A 15,560-nucleotide genomic window follows, 5' to 3' on the forward strand; every position below is an offset into this window, starting at 1 on the left:
TGGTTTGTCAGTCAAAATTACCTGATACCTGTTGACATTGACATGAGTTTTTCAAAACTTGGGAGCCAATAATTCTGGAACCCATTGTATATAGTAAAATGGACATCAAGCTGACACTGTTGTGAGTCTGATAGTTCAACTGTTACTGGGCTCTTACAAATCTTCACTATATTGGTTCATTCAGAGCGATTCATTTAGAATCGGTGATTGAACTTTTGCAGGCTCTAGTTCATAGCCGGGCACACAAAATAATGCACGTCCCACCCAAACAACTGAGCATCCAGCCAAGCCATTGTATATTGGTAAATGCAGTGATATAGACAAAATAGCGTAAGGACTTTATTATGATGGAAAAACGTGGGTGCTGATGTGCATTCTTCAGAATTTTCTATATGAGTGCTGAGATGCAAGATGCTTTCTAAAAAAATTTTTCCCGGTGCAAGGAATCGATTTGGAATCGAGCATATTACGCGATCAAGTCCACACCTGAGGGCTCACTGATGGATTCAGGCCCGAAATGTGAATCGGCGTATAACTGTAACTGAAGCACTCTGACCGCAAGGCACGGGGTCATTTGTGACAACGTGAAGTTGGTTTCCCACAATGCTCCAGGATGGTGTACCTGTCCTGATGCCAGAGGGCCAGAGGAGGGAGGGCCAAGAGCCCACTCTGCCAGCTCAGTCTGTAACTACAGACAGCCTGTAGCCTAGTGGCTAAGGCACATGACTGGGACCTGAAAGGTTGGTAGTTCAAACGCCAGTGTTGCCACGATACGATCTGGGGGATTATCCCTTGTTTCGTCTAATCAACTGCAAGTCGCTTTGGATGAAAGAGTAAAAAAAAAAAAGAAGAGCAAAATAACACATAGGTTCTCACACGGTCCAAAACAGGGCGGATGCCCCCAGCCTCCTCTGCTAACTGGGTGACAGAAAGAGGAAGCGCGCTAGGAAGAGCCAACATGATCTGCACACTGCTCCCTACAGCGGCCCCTTTGGATAACACACCCACTGTCGCTGAACGCACGTTAACCAGGCCACCGATGCGACCGACAGGCCCCCCGCGTGCCCCTTACAAGAGGAGACAGACGAAGGGATCGGCACGGGGCGAGGCCTGCGTCACCCACCCGCCCAAACTCGCCAAAACACCACCCCTCCCCGCCTCACAGACGCCCAGACACGACCAGAGGGCCTGCCACCCAATCAGCACCTTCCAAATGTTTAACTAAGTGGCCTGTTCCCCCCCGCTGCCTGTCCCCATCCCTTCCTCCGTGGAGAGAGGAGGGGGAGAAACAGAAGGTGCTGGGAGTGCATCATTACCTCTGTCACTGCGATAATTTACACATCTATCTTGTCACATTTTCTCCACTTTCCTTGCTACTGCAATAAATCTAACGGGGCTTCTGACCAGGCAGACGAAACACTCGACAAGGCGTCCGGCTCCACTTTTTGCACCACTAAGAGAAACTTTTTCCTCGACAAGGTAATTAAAAGGAAGGATAATCGATGGACACAGTAAACACTAAAAGCTCGCAAGAAACTGAACGCGCACAGTTTGCGAAGGGAAATTCGGTAATGAGCCGAACAGAATAATTCACTGAGTGGAGCAGTTGTTTTGATGCGATTGTACAACTGCACCTGGAAGACTGGAAGATTTAAAACATTTTTGCCCTTCAAATTTGATACATCATGCTTTGTTCGATCGGTTTCGTGAAGATTTGCACCTTGACGCGTTGGTCCCTTTCCCTTTTTCTCATTAAATATAATCCAGAGAATCACCTCCACCTTTCTAATTACACATACAAATTAGACTTTTCTTTATCATGTAGAAGTTTAACACCTTTCTAGAAAACAACCCGACAAGACCTCTACGCTACCTCAGCACGCGAGCAGAGCAGAAGTGACGATAAGCGAGGCTCATGGGACTGACTGCGGTGGCACACTGTAACAAATGTGGACCCAGAACTGGATGAAGGAGCAGACCGCAGGCCTCTTGTCGGTCTGATAGGATGAGACAAGTATCAAAGTTAAAAGGGCAGTGTGGCGTGCGCTCCAGTCAACCGCCGGCCGTGATAAATTCACTCTCGCCGTGATGAATGAGCTGCAACCTTTCCGGGCCACCTCTGGCGACCTAATAAACCGCCGCGTTTCCTCCTAGAAGGGCTCCGTCGTCTCCCGGCTTCGCCAAAGGCTGAAGCCGACAGCAACCGTGACTCGAGTGGAGCTATAAACTGTCAAAAAACCCCACGCATATTTAGCGCCTTTGTGACCGCATGGGAATCGGCTGAATGAATAACTAACTGAAAGAATCTGCTACATTAGCCCACTGTGACTACTGCACCCTCCCACATATCCTCACATTCAATGGTGAATATTGAAAAGAGTTTGAGCATAAATGCGAGTATTTGCATCGAGCAAAAATGGCAATAATGCTTTCATGCATCTCTATAATTTGTTATGAAGTATAACAACATCACAAATGCATTTGTACACCAAAATAAAACAAGCAAAAAAAGAGTTGCTGTACTTCTCCCTCTTTACTATTTCTACACCTAGCTCTGAAGATCTGATTTTCTTTTCACAGAAAAAAATCACCATCAATTACTTTGCGGCGTTCGCTGAATGCTTGACCAGTAGGCGGTTTCTCCAATTTCCGAGGCACAAAAAAGTCAGTAAATCATTTGCGGAGTACATATTTAGGCGCTGTCCGTCCTGGTGAAGTGAGTGTTGGGTCACGTGTGTTTGCAGAGCGAGGGGGTGGAGACTCACACACAGCAGCAGTAGCGCTAGCGGAGCCTGGTGTAAACCCAGGTTCAAAATAATTTATACTTCCTGTGGTGGCCTCCCACCTCGCCTTCCCAGACTACATCTGTTTTTCCTGATACACAAAACCCAGAGAAACTAGCTCCATTTGTCACGCTGTGATTGTGGGCAGACAAACCGGTCTGTCCACACCCAGATAGCAGGGCCCGCCATTATTAATCACAATTACAGAGTGCGCTCACAAAGAGGGGCCCCGCATCAATACACACACACGCGCACGCGCACACACACACACGCACACACACACACACACACACACACACGCACACACACACACATACACACACACGCACACGCACACGCACACACATACACATACACATGCACACACGCACACGCACATACACACCTTCCTCCCTCTTTCCTCTCATTCTCCCCCTGACACTTCCCCTCTCTTCCACTAAGCGCAGGGCGGCAAGGCCTACGCTCAGGAGCGAAACGCGGTCCGATCAAAGCGCCATCGTTTACACTTTACACTCGGTTCCTTTTTATTTATTTTTATATATTAACAACCTTTTAATTTTAAACCTACTCCGCCTCGATAAAACAAACAACAACAAAAAAACCTCAGAAATGCCGATTTAATATCCCAGCTGATCCATTACGCGCGTTTGTGACGGCCGTGATTTATGGCCAGAGGTGATGCGTGAAAACAGCGCGGCGGATGGCAATATAGATAAGGTGGCCATTTCATTTAGACCTGATAGGGCAAAGGGGGAGGGCTGCTCTTTTCTTCCCCCCCTTCACGTTTCATTTTGTCTGTGTCGAAATGAACAAAAAAGCAGTGGCGGGGCCATTTGTCTCCTCTGTGGGAACCGCTCTCCGTCACGTGAAGGAAACTGCCAGCGAGCCGCTGTGTTTAACAACAGCAGTGCCGAAGGGAGGCCAGTCAGGGCGCCCGGCTTTAAACCGAACGAAGCCCAGAACCGAAAACACTGAGAGCGACGCCCTTGGCTTGATATGAAGTTCCTTCAAACAACCTTTTACACCAACGCTGCTCCTGAACATGTTGGCGGTGAGCGGAATTAAGGGCGAAGAGACAGGTTATCGAATAAACCCATTTCAAATGTTAGCTTGCCTTGTCTTCACTCACCAGGTAGTGTTATTGAGATTAATAATCCCTTTTTCCCCCCCAAACGAGAGATTTCGCCAAAGCAGCTGCTGCCCAGCAGCACAAGTGTATGCTTTCCAACAATTCACAAGAGATAATAAATGTTGATTTCACAACTAAATACAAGATTACTGACACCAATTCTACATAAATGACTTCTAAAAACCAGCCTTAATAGCCAGAAAGGAAAAACCACTTGAATTTTAGTATGAGACTTGGGTACCTTATCAAGGATAAACAAATCACTAAATGATCAGGATGCTGACCCATCTCCTAGTACTGCTGTCCAACCCAAGTAATCCCCATAGCCCGTAGATGCTGATTTATGCGTTAGCAATTTTCATTTAAAAAATAAAAGGAAATTTTACTCACAGCTGTCTCATCAATCGCTAATCCTCAACTGTCACCTCAGTTGCGCGCTAATGATTCATCTGCTGAAGAATTGCCTCGTAAATGCGTTTAATGATTGATGCCAGAATCCCCAAGGTGTTGGATGCAAAGCGACGTCATTTCACCAGTGAACTGTTACACGTTGCCGTGGCCCTGGAAGGCTGTTATAGCCCTCAAGAACCGATACGAGATTGTTAAAAACGAAAAGTGGAACGTAAGCAATCAGAAATAAACAAATCTACTTTTTATGTTGCTGCCATTAGTATGCCACCGCAGCCCTGCTTACAGAACTTGCCTCTGCATCCAGTAATGACTGAGGTGCACACAATTTGGCTTTTGAAGCTCGCTGGAAATAAGGGCGCAGATACAGTTATGGAGCGGCGTGCCAGAATCCATACTTTCCTTCTTTTAATAAAATGTTATGGTTTTAATTGCCGAGCAAACCACCCAGGACCCGAGGGTGTAAGTGATTCATAAACCACAGCCTGAACAGTAGCAAGTACTGAACTGACAAGCTTGATAGAAAACAACATTACATATCAGAGGGGGTAAATGTTGAAGGTTGATGAGTAGAGAACGATCAGGTTACCAAGTTACTGATCAAACCCACTCAACTACAAACAAAATAACTAGCCTGATATACAAATAGAATGTTAGCTCAGAGCAAAACTTTCTATGGTCTTGTAAGGTTCATGTTATTACTCTAAAACATACATTAGCTATCACTGTTCCTAACACCTGCAGGTACACAACTTAATGAAGTAGCTCCTTTCCACCTCATTTGGCATGCTAAGGAAGGCTAATGAAAGTATTTCTCCAAACAGCTATACCTTCATAGCTGTTTCTCTACAATGGGGTCTTGTATAGAGAGCTTGTACTCTGTATGGCAGGTTAGCCAAAATAGTTGGGTGTTCCGTATTAAAGTAGTGGCCGTCTGCACATGTGAAGGTGGTTATATTAAATAGATGGTTCTATGGAGTAGAGGATTATGGGATACTGTACCTCCATGATGGTGTGAAAGGCTTCCACCGTTGGCAAGGATCTCCTCCCTGGCTGCATGCTGTAGAGACAGGGGCAGGAATTCAACCAATATAGGTTATCAATCAAGTTTAACAAGGAAATGGATGTTCATTGAAATAATGTCACTTTTAGCAACAGTAACAAGGTATGGCAGGTATGTGCATATTACCATCTACAATGTCCAGAAAGAACAATAAGAAGAGCTTATGCTGGTAATTGAAAGGAGTGTGATCAATGGCATACAAACACGAATGTGAACTTCTGTAATTTCTTTTTTATTCTCCACTGTCAGACTACACAGCTTACTATGGGAGAGCTAGCCACCCATCTAAGGATAAGTTCTAAGACAACTCTGCAACCCAAAGAACTGCTGGTCAGAGGTGGCAAGCAGTTCTTTTTAAGAGAATGGCAAATCTAGATGGGTTGAATGTATTTTATGTTCTTATGTACAGGCTGAGGGTCTTGGTATATATACTGTAGGGTTTGTTTTGAATCCTTACATACATTGTGTGCTATTTTCCCCACAGAAACGCAACACCAGTGTTATAGTTTCTTTGTCCTGTTGAACAAACCGTTAACAGTGTTCTGCCTATGGTACGAAGGCCACGGTTTACCTCCACTTGGTCGTAGACGTGCACAGGGTCAGCGAGTCCTCTGTAGTTGAAGGCAAAATAGAAGTACACACAGGCGCCGGCGTCATACGTCTGAGTCACTCTGCCGGAGAGAACAAGGCTTTCAGCCGGGAAGCAAAGCCAATCGCACAACGACTCCAAAGGAACAAACGGTGATGCCTTTTGTTTCGTCAAACATGCTTTGCAGAATACTCTCCCGCTACCCCCCCCCCCCCAGTTGCCATGGAAACTACTCCCTGAGATTCCCGCAGCATAACCCTCTCTTAACAACCCCCCCCCACCTCAATTCCTAATATGTGGCCCTCAGAAGGAGGCTTTCGCTGCTCTCTCTGACCCCGCCGCTTGTAATGTTTTGCCGAACGCGGGGGCGGCGAGATGGATCCATCACCTTTAATCACATCACATTACCAGGCAATTAAAGGCACATCAAGAGCAGGCTTTTATTGGATGAGCAAAGATACACTTTCAATTATTCACCTAAACAGCCAGAGATTCTCTACAGGCTCTCCCTTCTCAATTACCCCCCAGATCCTGCAAAATATTTGCTGTAAAAGGCATTGGGGACACTATTTTTGAGGCTGGTACATCCAAAACATTTTGTACAGGCTGGCTGACTGCCTGGCAAAGCCTAGTTTGTCTGAACATAAAAATTGCTGAGTTAATTTCAGAAGTAAAAGGTATTCAGTCGACGTGCAAAATTATGACAAGCCAAAAAGGATACCATGTTAAAATCTGTAATTTGCTACATTTCTTTCGGGACAAACAACACTAACACCTACAAAAAGTGTCAGTTACAAAAGCGGCATTCCTGCCAGTTAAAGCAGAAGTGGTATGTGTGTGTGTGTTGGTCTGAGTGGCCCTGTTCGGAGGCATTGTTCTAGCATGACCATGCAGGGACACAAGGCCTTCCACTGCTCCATCACTCGAAATGGTGGCTTTCTGCAGAGGTTAAACAGCCAAATCAATCTTCCCTCAGCAGGCAGACAGCTAGAGCGAGACAAATTAACGTCTGAAAAATAATCATTTGACCAGCACCCCTGCCCCCTGCCCCCCTGCCCCCCTGCCCCCCTGCCTCTCTACCAGAGCACAGGCCTGCTACTCCTCAATGTCTCTGCTGGGGGACTCACAAAGGTCACCAGAGGTGGATGTTTAACGCATTCGCAAAATCACGGAATCCTGGAAAACGGTTTAAATGAGGATGCTTGGACCATTTACAATACTAACTTAGGTAGAAATAAAGAGCCACATATGCAAAAGATGTTAAGAGAGCATGTATAGTTTCCTCATATGATGGTTTAAGATCAAACATTGATATCACACTGAAAAAGAATGCAATACCATTGTGACATATTGTGGTACACATACCTAAATTTGTAATCATTCACTCTTGCATGTTTTTTTTAAACAATGAGCGTGAAATTAATTTTAAGACACTGCCAAAAACACTGAAGGTTTCAACTACACACAAGCCCATTGGTTTCTCTGATATTTACAGTTCTTGCACAGGACCAAACCTGTGTAAATAAACACACATAAACTGAGAACACGCCTCGGCTGGATTGAACCACTTTCAGATGTGCCGTTGGAAAGCCATTTCAGTTGTTGTACATCACTACAAGTCTTCATAATTGTAATGGAATATGAAAAAAAGTATTGATTAACAGATAGAAAATGGTTAATAATTGTTTAGGTAGATGTGTAAAGAAGGGGTCTTCTCAGCCGATGGAATTGACTATCGGCAATCACAGGGGGAGGGGGGGCGTTAGGCCATTACAGGCTTGGGGATGATTTAACAACCCAACCTCTAGCATATATCAATACACATTCAAATTTAACAAGTATTTCACCTGCAAGTATAGCTAAGAAAGTATAGCCCATGATAATGTTGTAGCTTCACGGCAAACCAGTGCATCAAACATGAACACATGAACGAGCTACCCGTGGACACATACACTACACCAGCATTAGAGTGAAAGTGATTGGTATGAATCTAACAAAGCGGGCCACTATGAGACACTACTAACTATGCCCAGGGTACTCTAACAATGCCACTGTACTAGCTATTAGCAAGTATTAGCAAAGGCTAGTTATCTATGACCAGCAATGTGAATATAACAATATCAAAATATGGTAGATTTGCCAATTAGGCAAGTAGGCTATCTGACTTCCAGTACAATGTTAAAATTTATCAGAATGGCTCAAAATAAAAAGTTTAAAAATACCATTATTAAAAATAAATAAGATACAGCCCCTAGTGTAAGCAGTATCAGTTACATGGTTAAACCTTTACAAAATGGTCTGCTAAACATTTACAAAAACTGATGATATGTCACATCCCTAGATTTGTCACTCAACGAGTGCTTGTATATTACTGCCTAATATGGCTGACTGCACAATACTGTGCAGAAGCAAGCATTCATACTGTTGGGCTCAGCCTCCAATTGTTGTTCAAAGTTTACAATTAGACACTTGGAAAGCTTATATAGTCCTCTACTGCATAAAAAGAACAATCAAACCAGAATAAATTGAAGGGACTTAAAACAAGCATAATAAGGCATAACAAGCAGCAAAACATTAAACGACTGCTGAATCTTGAAAGGGACATCTCTATGGGTAAAACCAATGGTAAGATTGTATATCTATTCCATATTTAGTAGAATGAGCTGGTATAATTATACCAGGACATATGTACGTATGCTCTTGTTTATTTAGCAATTCAGTGAGTAGCATTTTTCACCGCTGTATTGGCATACCTTCTGGCTATTGTAGGCTTCATCTTGCTGTGATAGAGTACAAATTTTGGAAGATGAAATAATATTTTTGGGAATGTTTTTGATGAGACTGGGCGGGGGTGCTTTAAACTGACTGGTTGCAGGAGCACTGAATGTCTTCGAACAGTCTCAAGACACCAGCATCATGGCCACTAGGGGGCTAGTGCAAAAGGGTTTTAACCAACAGCATCTCACTCCAGGGTAACACTGGGACTTTGACTTTTCGAGAGCCATTGCGCTTCAGCAAGCAAGCGCCCAGTCACATAAATTCAGAAAATAAATTATACATACTTTGACCAAATGCCTTCTAGGCATGTGTGAGAGGAAATATGGGAACATTCCATGAGAAACACTTTCTCATCGAGCACAGAAGAAACAAGCGCCCCTCTCTGGTTCTATCTGGTAGCGTGATACACCAAACCCTGCTAACAGTGACGACAGGTCAAGCACTTACCTGCAAGTAGACATGGGAGGAAACTGGACGCCTTTCTCTTTGCACTCTCTCACAATCCGTTCTTTTACATTCCTGCAGAGATCCAGGACCCTACAAAACAAAATAACATATCAACTATAAATACTTAGAGAAGGATAGAACAATATACAGCAGGCTCCAGAATTATTGGCACTCATTTAATAAAAAATAAATCTAAGCAAAATCAAGGTTTCATAATTATTGGCAACCGTGATTCAGTACTTAGTGCATCTACCTGTCAAGTTTAACAGCATGGACACAATTTTTGATTGGATTGAGGTCCTGACATGGGCATTGTAGAAAATTGATTTTGCTGTCACAGAATCATTTCTGTGTGGATTGTGAGCTATGCCTGAAAGCCAAGCCAAGTCACAGCCTTGAGGAAGAGACAACCAGACTGTCAGCCAAAATTGACAGATACTTTGGAATCCATTATACCACTGATCTTAACCAGTGTCCTTTTTGGGAAACAGCCCAGACAGATTACAAAAAACATTGCAGAATGCTAATTTCTGGTTATATCGTCCTCAAATTGGAAAGGGGATTTGTCCAGTGTTGTGACTTGGTTCAATTATGTTTCTAAACACACCAGCCATAGCTACAATGATCTATCTCCAGTCAAAAACTGAAAATCTTTTCAGTGAGAAAAAAAGCTTCCACTTTCACTGTGTTTGAGCTTCTGATACTTTGTTTAAGTAATATGTAGAGTAATTCTGATTCTTGGAAAACAAACCCAAAGGGTTACCTATCAGAAGAGACCAGAATCATACCTGTAGTCAAAATGGTTCAAGAATAGTAACCATATTATTTTGTGTATGTTATTTTCAAGCGTGTCAAGAAAAGGGGCGACACTTAAGGGGTTAATGTTAGCGGAAATCAAAAATAAAATGAATATCCATAATTTGGAATCATTACTCACACCGTACATACCACATATCTGCACTGCACGTATTTGTTGAGACACTGATTCCATGAAGGAAATACAAACAGTCATGTTGTGCGAGACCTGTGAGCGCTGGGAAGGGGAGACGCGGCTGTACCATTGTGAGGACCGGCTCTTTTGTGGGGACAGAGCATCGCCTCCAAGCAGTGAGGGAAGCCGGCCCCTCCCGCAGTTTGGTAATGACTCGGGGAGCGGGGCCGGGGTCCTCGGTGGCCCAGGGCGGGGAGAAGCAGACGGCGCGGACGCAGCCAGCCGTTACGGGGACGGGCAGCGTGGCGTGACGAGCGGGCCGGGGCCCTTAATGGCAGGAGCACCGGGGTAATGGGAGAGCGAGGGGCCGCGATAATGGCCCCTCGCACATATGTGCTGTTGTCAGGGGCTCCAAGCGCGGTACTGTGCCAGATACCTCAGTCTGCTCAGCAGCCTATACCCCTGGCTGCATGGGGAGGCACTGACACTGCATGTGTGTGTGTGTGTGTGTGTGTGTGTGTGTGTGTGTGTGTGTGTGTGTGTGTGTTCTGTGTGTGTGTGTGTGCGCATGTGTGTAAGCGTGTGAGTGTGTGTGTGAGCGTATGCGTGTGTGTGTGCATACATGTGTATGCGTGTGTGAGTGTGTGTATGTGTGTATGTATGTATGTATGTATGTATGTATGCATTTATGTGTGTGTGTGTGTGTGTGTGTGTGTGTTTGTGTGTGTGTCTGTGCATCTACAGAATGCGACTGTGAGCACTGTCCTTCAGGAGGACCAGAGGGTGGGTGACAGTATAATATAAAAGAGACTTTACCAAGCAGTAGATCAGAACAAAAAAAGAAGAGAAATTATACAACACCAAAATGCTATGTACAAGTTGGGTTGATTCATTGTATCAGAGATATAAACTCGTAACCTAGCAACACTTTAGAAGTGCTCTGTTGTGTCTTTAAAACAACATAATAAAAGCAAGTTTGAATCTGGGTTACTGTATCGTTCTTGAAGTTTTATTTATTTATTCATAAATGTGTTGGTAAAACTGTTGTATAATCGGCCTCCTGCCTTCTGCCTGCGAACGCAGCACAGCAGTGACAATATCTCACGGTAAGTCACTCCTTCTTGTGTTATTGCATAAATAACACACAACAGCTGGTTCTGAATGTGCTGGATGTCAATTCTTAAAGTGTTCACCCTACATTTAACCCCAATTCACAGGAGTGAAGACCATCTCTCCCTTCCCCTGTCCCCTCTCTCAGGCTGACCCATCAATCCCCCTTTATGTTCCACTTTACTCTCTTCCCCCCTCCCTGTCATCGCTCCACCAGTCAGGGAGCAGTGTCACAGTCACTATGTGCTATGATTGACACTGGTGCTTAGAAACACAGAAACAAGAAAAAAGCTTTAATGGGGCAGAGGATGAGCTCAGAGAGCCAAAATGGGGCCCGCCCATTTGCCTCAGTTTCCTGTTTTCCACCATGGAACCTCATTGGCTGAGGCCACCAGCCCTATGGCTGTAGAGCCAAACAGGGAAGGAGGTGTCCTCCCTTCTGCAATTGGTACAGTGAAAAATGGAAAACAAACAATGAAAACTACAGCTAAAATATTTCTTATTTGGGGGCACAAAGCAGACCTCTGACAATCAGAGAAAAGGAAGCGAGAGAGTGAAGCAGCACACTAATGGGTTCAATGGGTTCTGTGGGTGGGACCATCACGTGCAAGAATGCTTGACATGTTGATGTTAAAATGGATGGCATTTATATAGCGCTTACAATTACTGCCTCTCTCATTTACACAATCGCACACATGCCATCAGTGAAAGGCTGCCATGCAAGCTGCCAACCAGCTAGTTGGGAGCAATTGGGGGTGAGGTGTCTTGCTCAGGCTCAAGACTTTGACACACCCAGGGCGGGGATCATATCGGCAACTCTCTGACAGTCAGACAACCGCTCTTGCCTCTTTTCCCCCTATGTGTTACACTCACAAATCAGAGCCATGAAGCAAAAAGAAAAGCAGACAAAATCCTCTATAATCTAATTATAAATCTATAAATCTTTCTAATATTTGAATCCTTATCATTAGAAAACATGTTTGATCGTTTTGAGTTTGAGATAGTAACAGCTTGTTGGTATAGAAAAGTTATTTTTGTCAAATCAGACCCAGGCAGTTTGGTGACAGTTATGATTTAAATGAGCGTATCTCACTGAGGATTCGGAGTAGAAGGATAGAATTAATATGGGAAGAAAGAGGATTCGTCTCTTATAAAACCTGCTATGTGGAGCAGGTCACAGGAAACTTTATCCTAAATGTTCGCTGGATCGTGTTTCATTAGGGTATAAAAGTGGGGTTGCTAGAGTGTAAAAGCATGCAAAATCCCTTTGTCAACCATCAGCATGGGAAAAGCCAAAGAACTGTCAATTCAGAAGACACTGATAGTAGATGGTAGTTGACCATCACAAGTCGGGTAATGGGTAATTTAAAACACAACCATGTTCTGCAATGGCTGTCTCAGTCTCCAGACTTAAATCCCATGAAAAACATGGGATCTGAACTGAAAAGGGGGGTAGCCTAAGGATATGAATGATTCTGAAAGGTTCTGCAATGTGTTATCTAACCTTATCAGAAATTATAGGATAAGACTCATGGCTGTCATCTTTGCCAGGGGTGTTTGCACAAAGAATTAAACCAGGGGTGGCAATAATTGTGGAACCAATTTTTTGGCATTCCCAATCAAGAATAATCAGGAAATAATCAATAAAAAAGGGGATAAATGTGGAAATTTCTTTTAGAAAAAATGAGTTCTAAAAAGTCACTGTTTCCATTACCTGTCCCAGGGTACTGAAGTTTCAAAAGACTCTCCTATCACATAGTACTCCATTCCCAGGTCCTGCAGAGAAAACGACAGTAAGCACCAAAACACAAACAGACCGCGCTAATTCCGTGTTCAGAAGAAGACTTCAGGAATCTGAGTGACTGCTGGAAAGGGCGCCATTTTGATTCTTCGGGCGAAGACTGCCCAGCTCCCCTAAACAAAGCTACATTATTAATGGCTTTCCTCACAAGCGCCTCAAACCAGGTCAGGCACTGAGAATTCCAGGGCCCGCGGCTGCCGTGGCAACGGTGCAGCCGGACCACGGCTTTGTGCTCCATGTGAGTACTGTCAGTCCGCTCTCAGCCCCAATGGGCTTCAGCCACCACGTGGTCACCAGAGTCCTTTCAGCCCGCGAGAGGTGCGTTTGGGGTGTGGGGCGGGGGCCTTGTGCATGAGGACGCAAGGGTGACCCACCCGAAGGTAAGCGATGACGAAGGTCAGCATGTAGCCTCTCTGCCCATTGTCCTCCCCAGCTGCCAGGCCCCTGGAAGCAGATAACCAGGTTAATGTTTAACACCCCCCCTTTCACACCCGGACAGACAGCTGTGCCCTGTCAGAGACACCGCACTGATCGATTTAGGAGGCCCTGCCGACCTCCCGTGTAGGTCCCCGGGGTGTCCATCATCGGCCGGACTGCACAGAAGCTTCCGGGCTCTGGGACTCGTTTGCCACCGAAAGCTGGTTGTGACCACCTTGCTTGAAACTGCCTCATTGATTAGCTTACTAAGATAACCCAATAAATCACCCCCTCCTACAGAGCAAAGATTAATTTCATAAAAGACTTAGAAAATAAAAAGGAAAAAGAATCAAATCACAAGATGCTAAACCCAACTTCTCATTCTGCATTTAAGCCGTTCTGATAGTCAACATAGGCCAGGAGATCTGATGCAGTCCAGCGAGCAGTGACAACTGAAAGTGAATGTCAGTAATACCAACAGTTTCAAAGGAAAAAAACATTTTTTTTTTAAAACAACATAATATATCTACAGAAAAGACAGGCCAGAAAAGAGCAAAGTCATATTATCCCCTCTCTGCACTTCTTGACTGACCTTTGGACTTTTCCAAAGCCATGGGGCTCCCATCCCTCACTAATCTGCTGCCCCTGAACTTTCCTTTATCATCTACACCCCGTCACAGAAATTGAATACCCTCACTTGCCTGTGCATGGAAGCACAGCCGCTAAAGACACTATCCCCACCAGTTTGTTTATGCCTTGACTGTAATGGCAGTCTAGGGCCGGTGGTGGTGATGACTGATACTGAATTCAGTCATTTTTATTGGGACATAAGTGTGTCTCTCCTTGGCTGTAGTTACTGAAGGAGTCTCTCCCTGCCTGTAGTTATTGAGGGAGTCTCTCCCTGGCTGTAGTTATTGAGGGAGTCTCTCCCTGGTTGTAGTTATTGAGGGAGTCTCTCCCTGGCTGTAGTTACTGAGGGAGTCTCTCCCTGGCTGTAGTTACTGAGGGAGTCTCTTCCTGGCTGTAGTTGCTGAGGGAGTCTCTCCCTGGCTGTAGTTGCTGAGGGTGTCTCTCCCTGGCTGTAGTTACTGAGGGAGTCTCTCCCTGGCTGTAGTTACTAAGGGTGTCTCTCCCTGGCTGGAGTACTCAGGTGAAATAGTGTGGGGTTCAACAGTTTTGCACAACAGTTTTGCATTGTGAGAGAGTTTCTTTCTCACCCAAATTTGGCTGCGATGTCATAGACTTGTTTCTCATGCTGCAGGACTCTCTCCCGATCGCCCTCAAACAGTAGGGTGGTCACACACAGGCGGTGGGGGTCAAACCCTTTGAACTGAAGTGGAGAGCATGGTAGAAGGACAGTTTCATTTCAACTTCAGCCTTACATACATATACATAAATGCCTATATATTTTCAGGACAGCAGTAACTGTACCTTTGTGATGTAGAATTTCTTTAGACCATCCAGAAAAGACGTGAATATTGATGAAACCTGAGGCTTCAGGGCATGACCTTCAAAGACATAAACAAAGAAGCAAATTCTCTTAGATGAGGGAGGGTTCATTCAGAGTACAATTTCATTAGCACACCAATATTCCTTTCAGTCTTATATTTGAATCAGCCATCTCTTGCTGGTTTCCTCCAGATATTTATAAAACGTGCTAGGATGTCAGATTTATTTGGGTGTTAAACAATAGGAGGAAAATAAAACGTAGCATTCAAATAACTGCAGATGGCAAGTCGCTGCCAAGGAAAGCGCCAATAAATCAATGACGGGAAGTCGGGTCGACACGGCGATATCCGTCTCCCTCACTGGCACGTTTTGATTTATTCCTGATTGGACGATAAAAGCGGCTACAACAACCAAAAAGACGGGAACAGACATGTGAAATTTACCATTCGCAGTGGAGGAAGAGGAACAAAGCGCTCTGAAAGTTTATTACTTCATCCCTGCACGTCTCTCAAACAAAATTTGCAGCTTTGTTTCATAAGTAGGCCAATGGATTTAAAAAAATCATAAAATAAAAAACTCAAACACTGCACATCACAAATTGAACTTCATGGCAATTACAAAAAGCAAATTATCTTATTTTACTTAATATATAAAC

At 44.5% G+C, this 15,560-nt stretch overlaps 1 protein-coding gene across 1 annotated transcript in view; it reads right to left on the reverse strand.

The window, feature by feature from the left end:
- The window catches only part of agps (alkylglycerone phosphate synthase), a 55,748-nt gene that overhangs the window by 6,396 nt on the left and 33,792 nt on the right, over window positions 1-15,560 (reverse strand). Inside the window, exons 13-19 of the mRNA XM_061236403.1 lie at window positions 14,888-14,964; window positions 14,674-14,786; window positions 13,414-13,483; window positions 12,953-13,014; window positions 9,198-9,287; window positions 5,955-6,054; window positions 5,323-5,380 (exon numbers count right to left, since the gene is read on the reverse strand). Of these exons, the coding sequence (XP_061092387.1) occupies window positions 5,323-5,380; window positions 5,955-6,054; window positions 9,198-9,287; window positions 12,953-13,014; window positions 13,414-13,483; window positions 14,674-14,786; window positions 14,888-14,964 (570 nt within the window). The remainder of the gene's footprint in view (window positions 1-5,322; window positions 5,381-5,954; window positions 6,055-9,197; window positions 9,288-12,952; window positions 13,015-13,413; window positions 13,484-14,673; window positions 14,787-14,887; window positions 14,965-15,560) is intronic.

Source organism: Conger conger, chromosome 3 (assembly GCF_963514075.1).
Source record: "Conger conger chromosome 3, fConCon1.1, whole genome shotgun sequence".
In the NCBI taxonomy this organism is placed as follows: domain Eukaryota; kingdom Metazoa; phylum Chordata; class Actinopteri; order Anguilliformes; family Congridae; genus Conger; species Conger conger.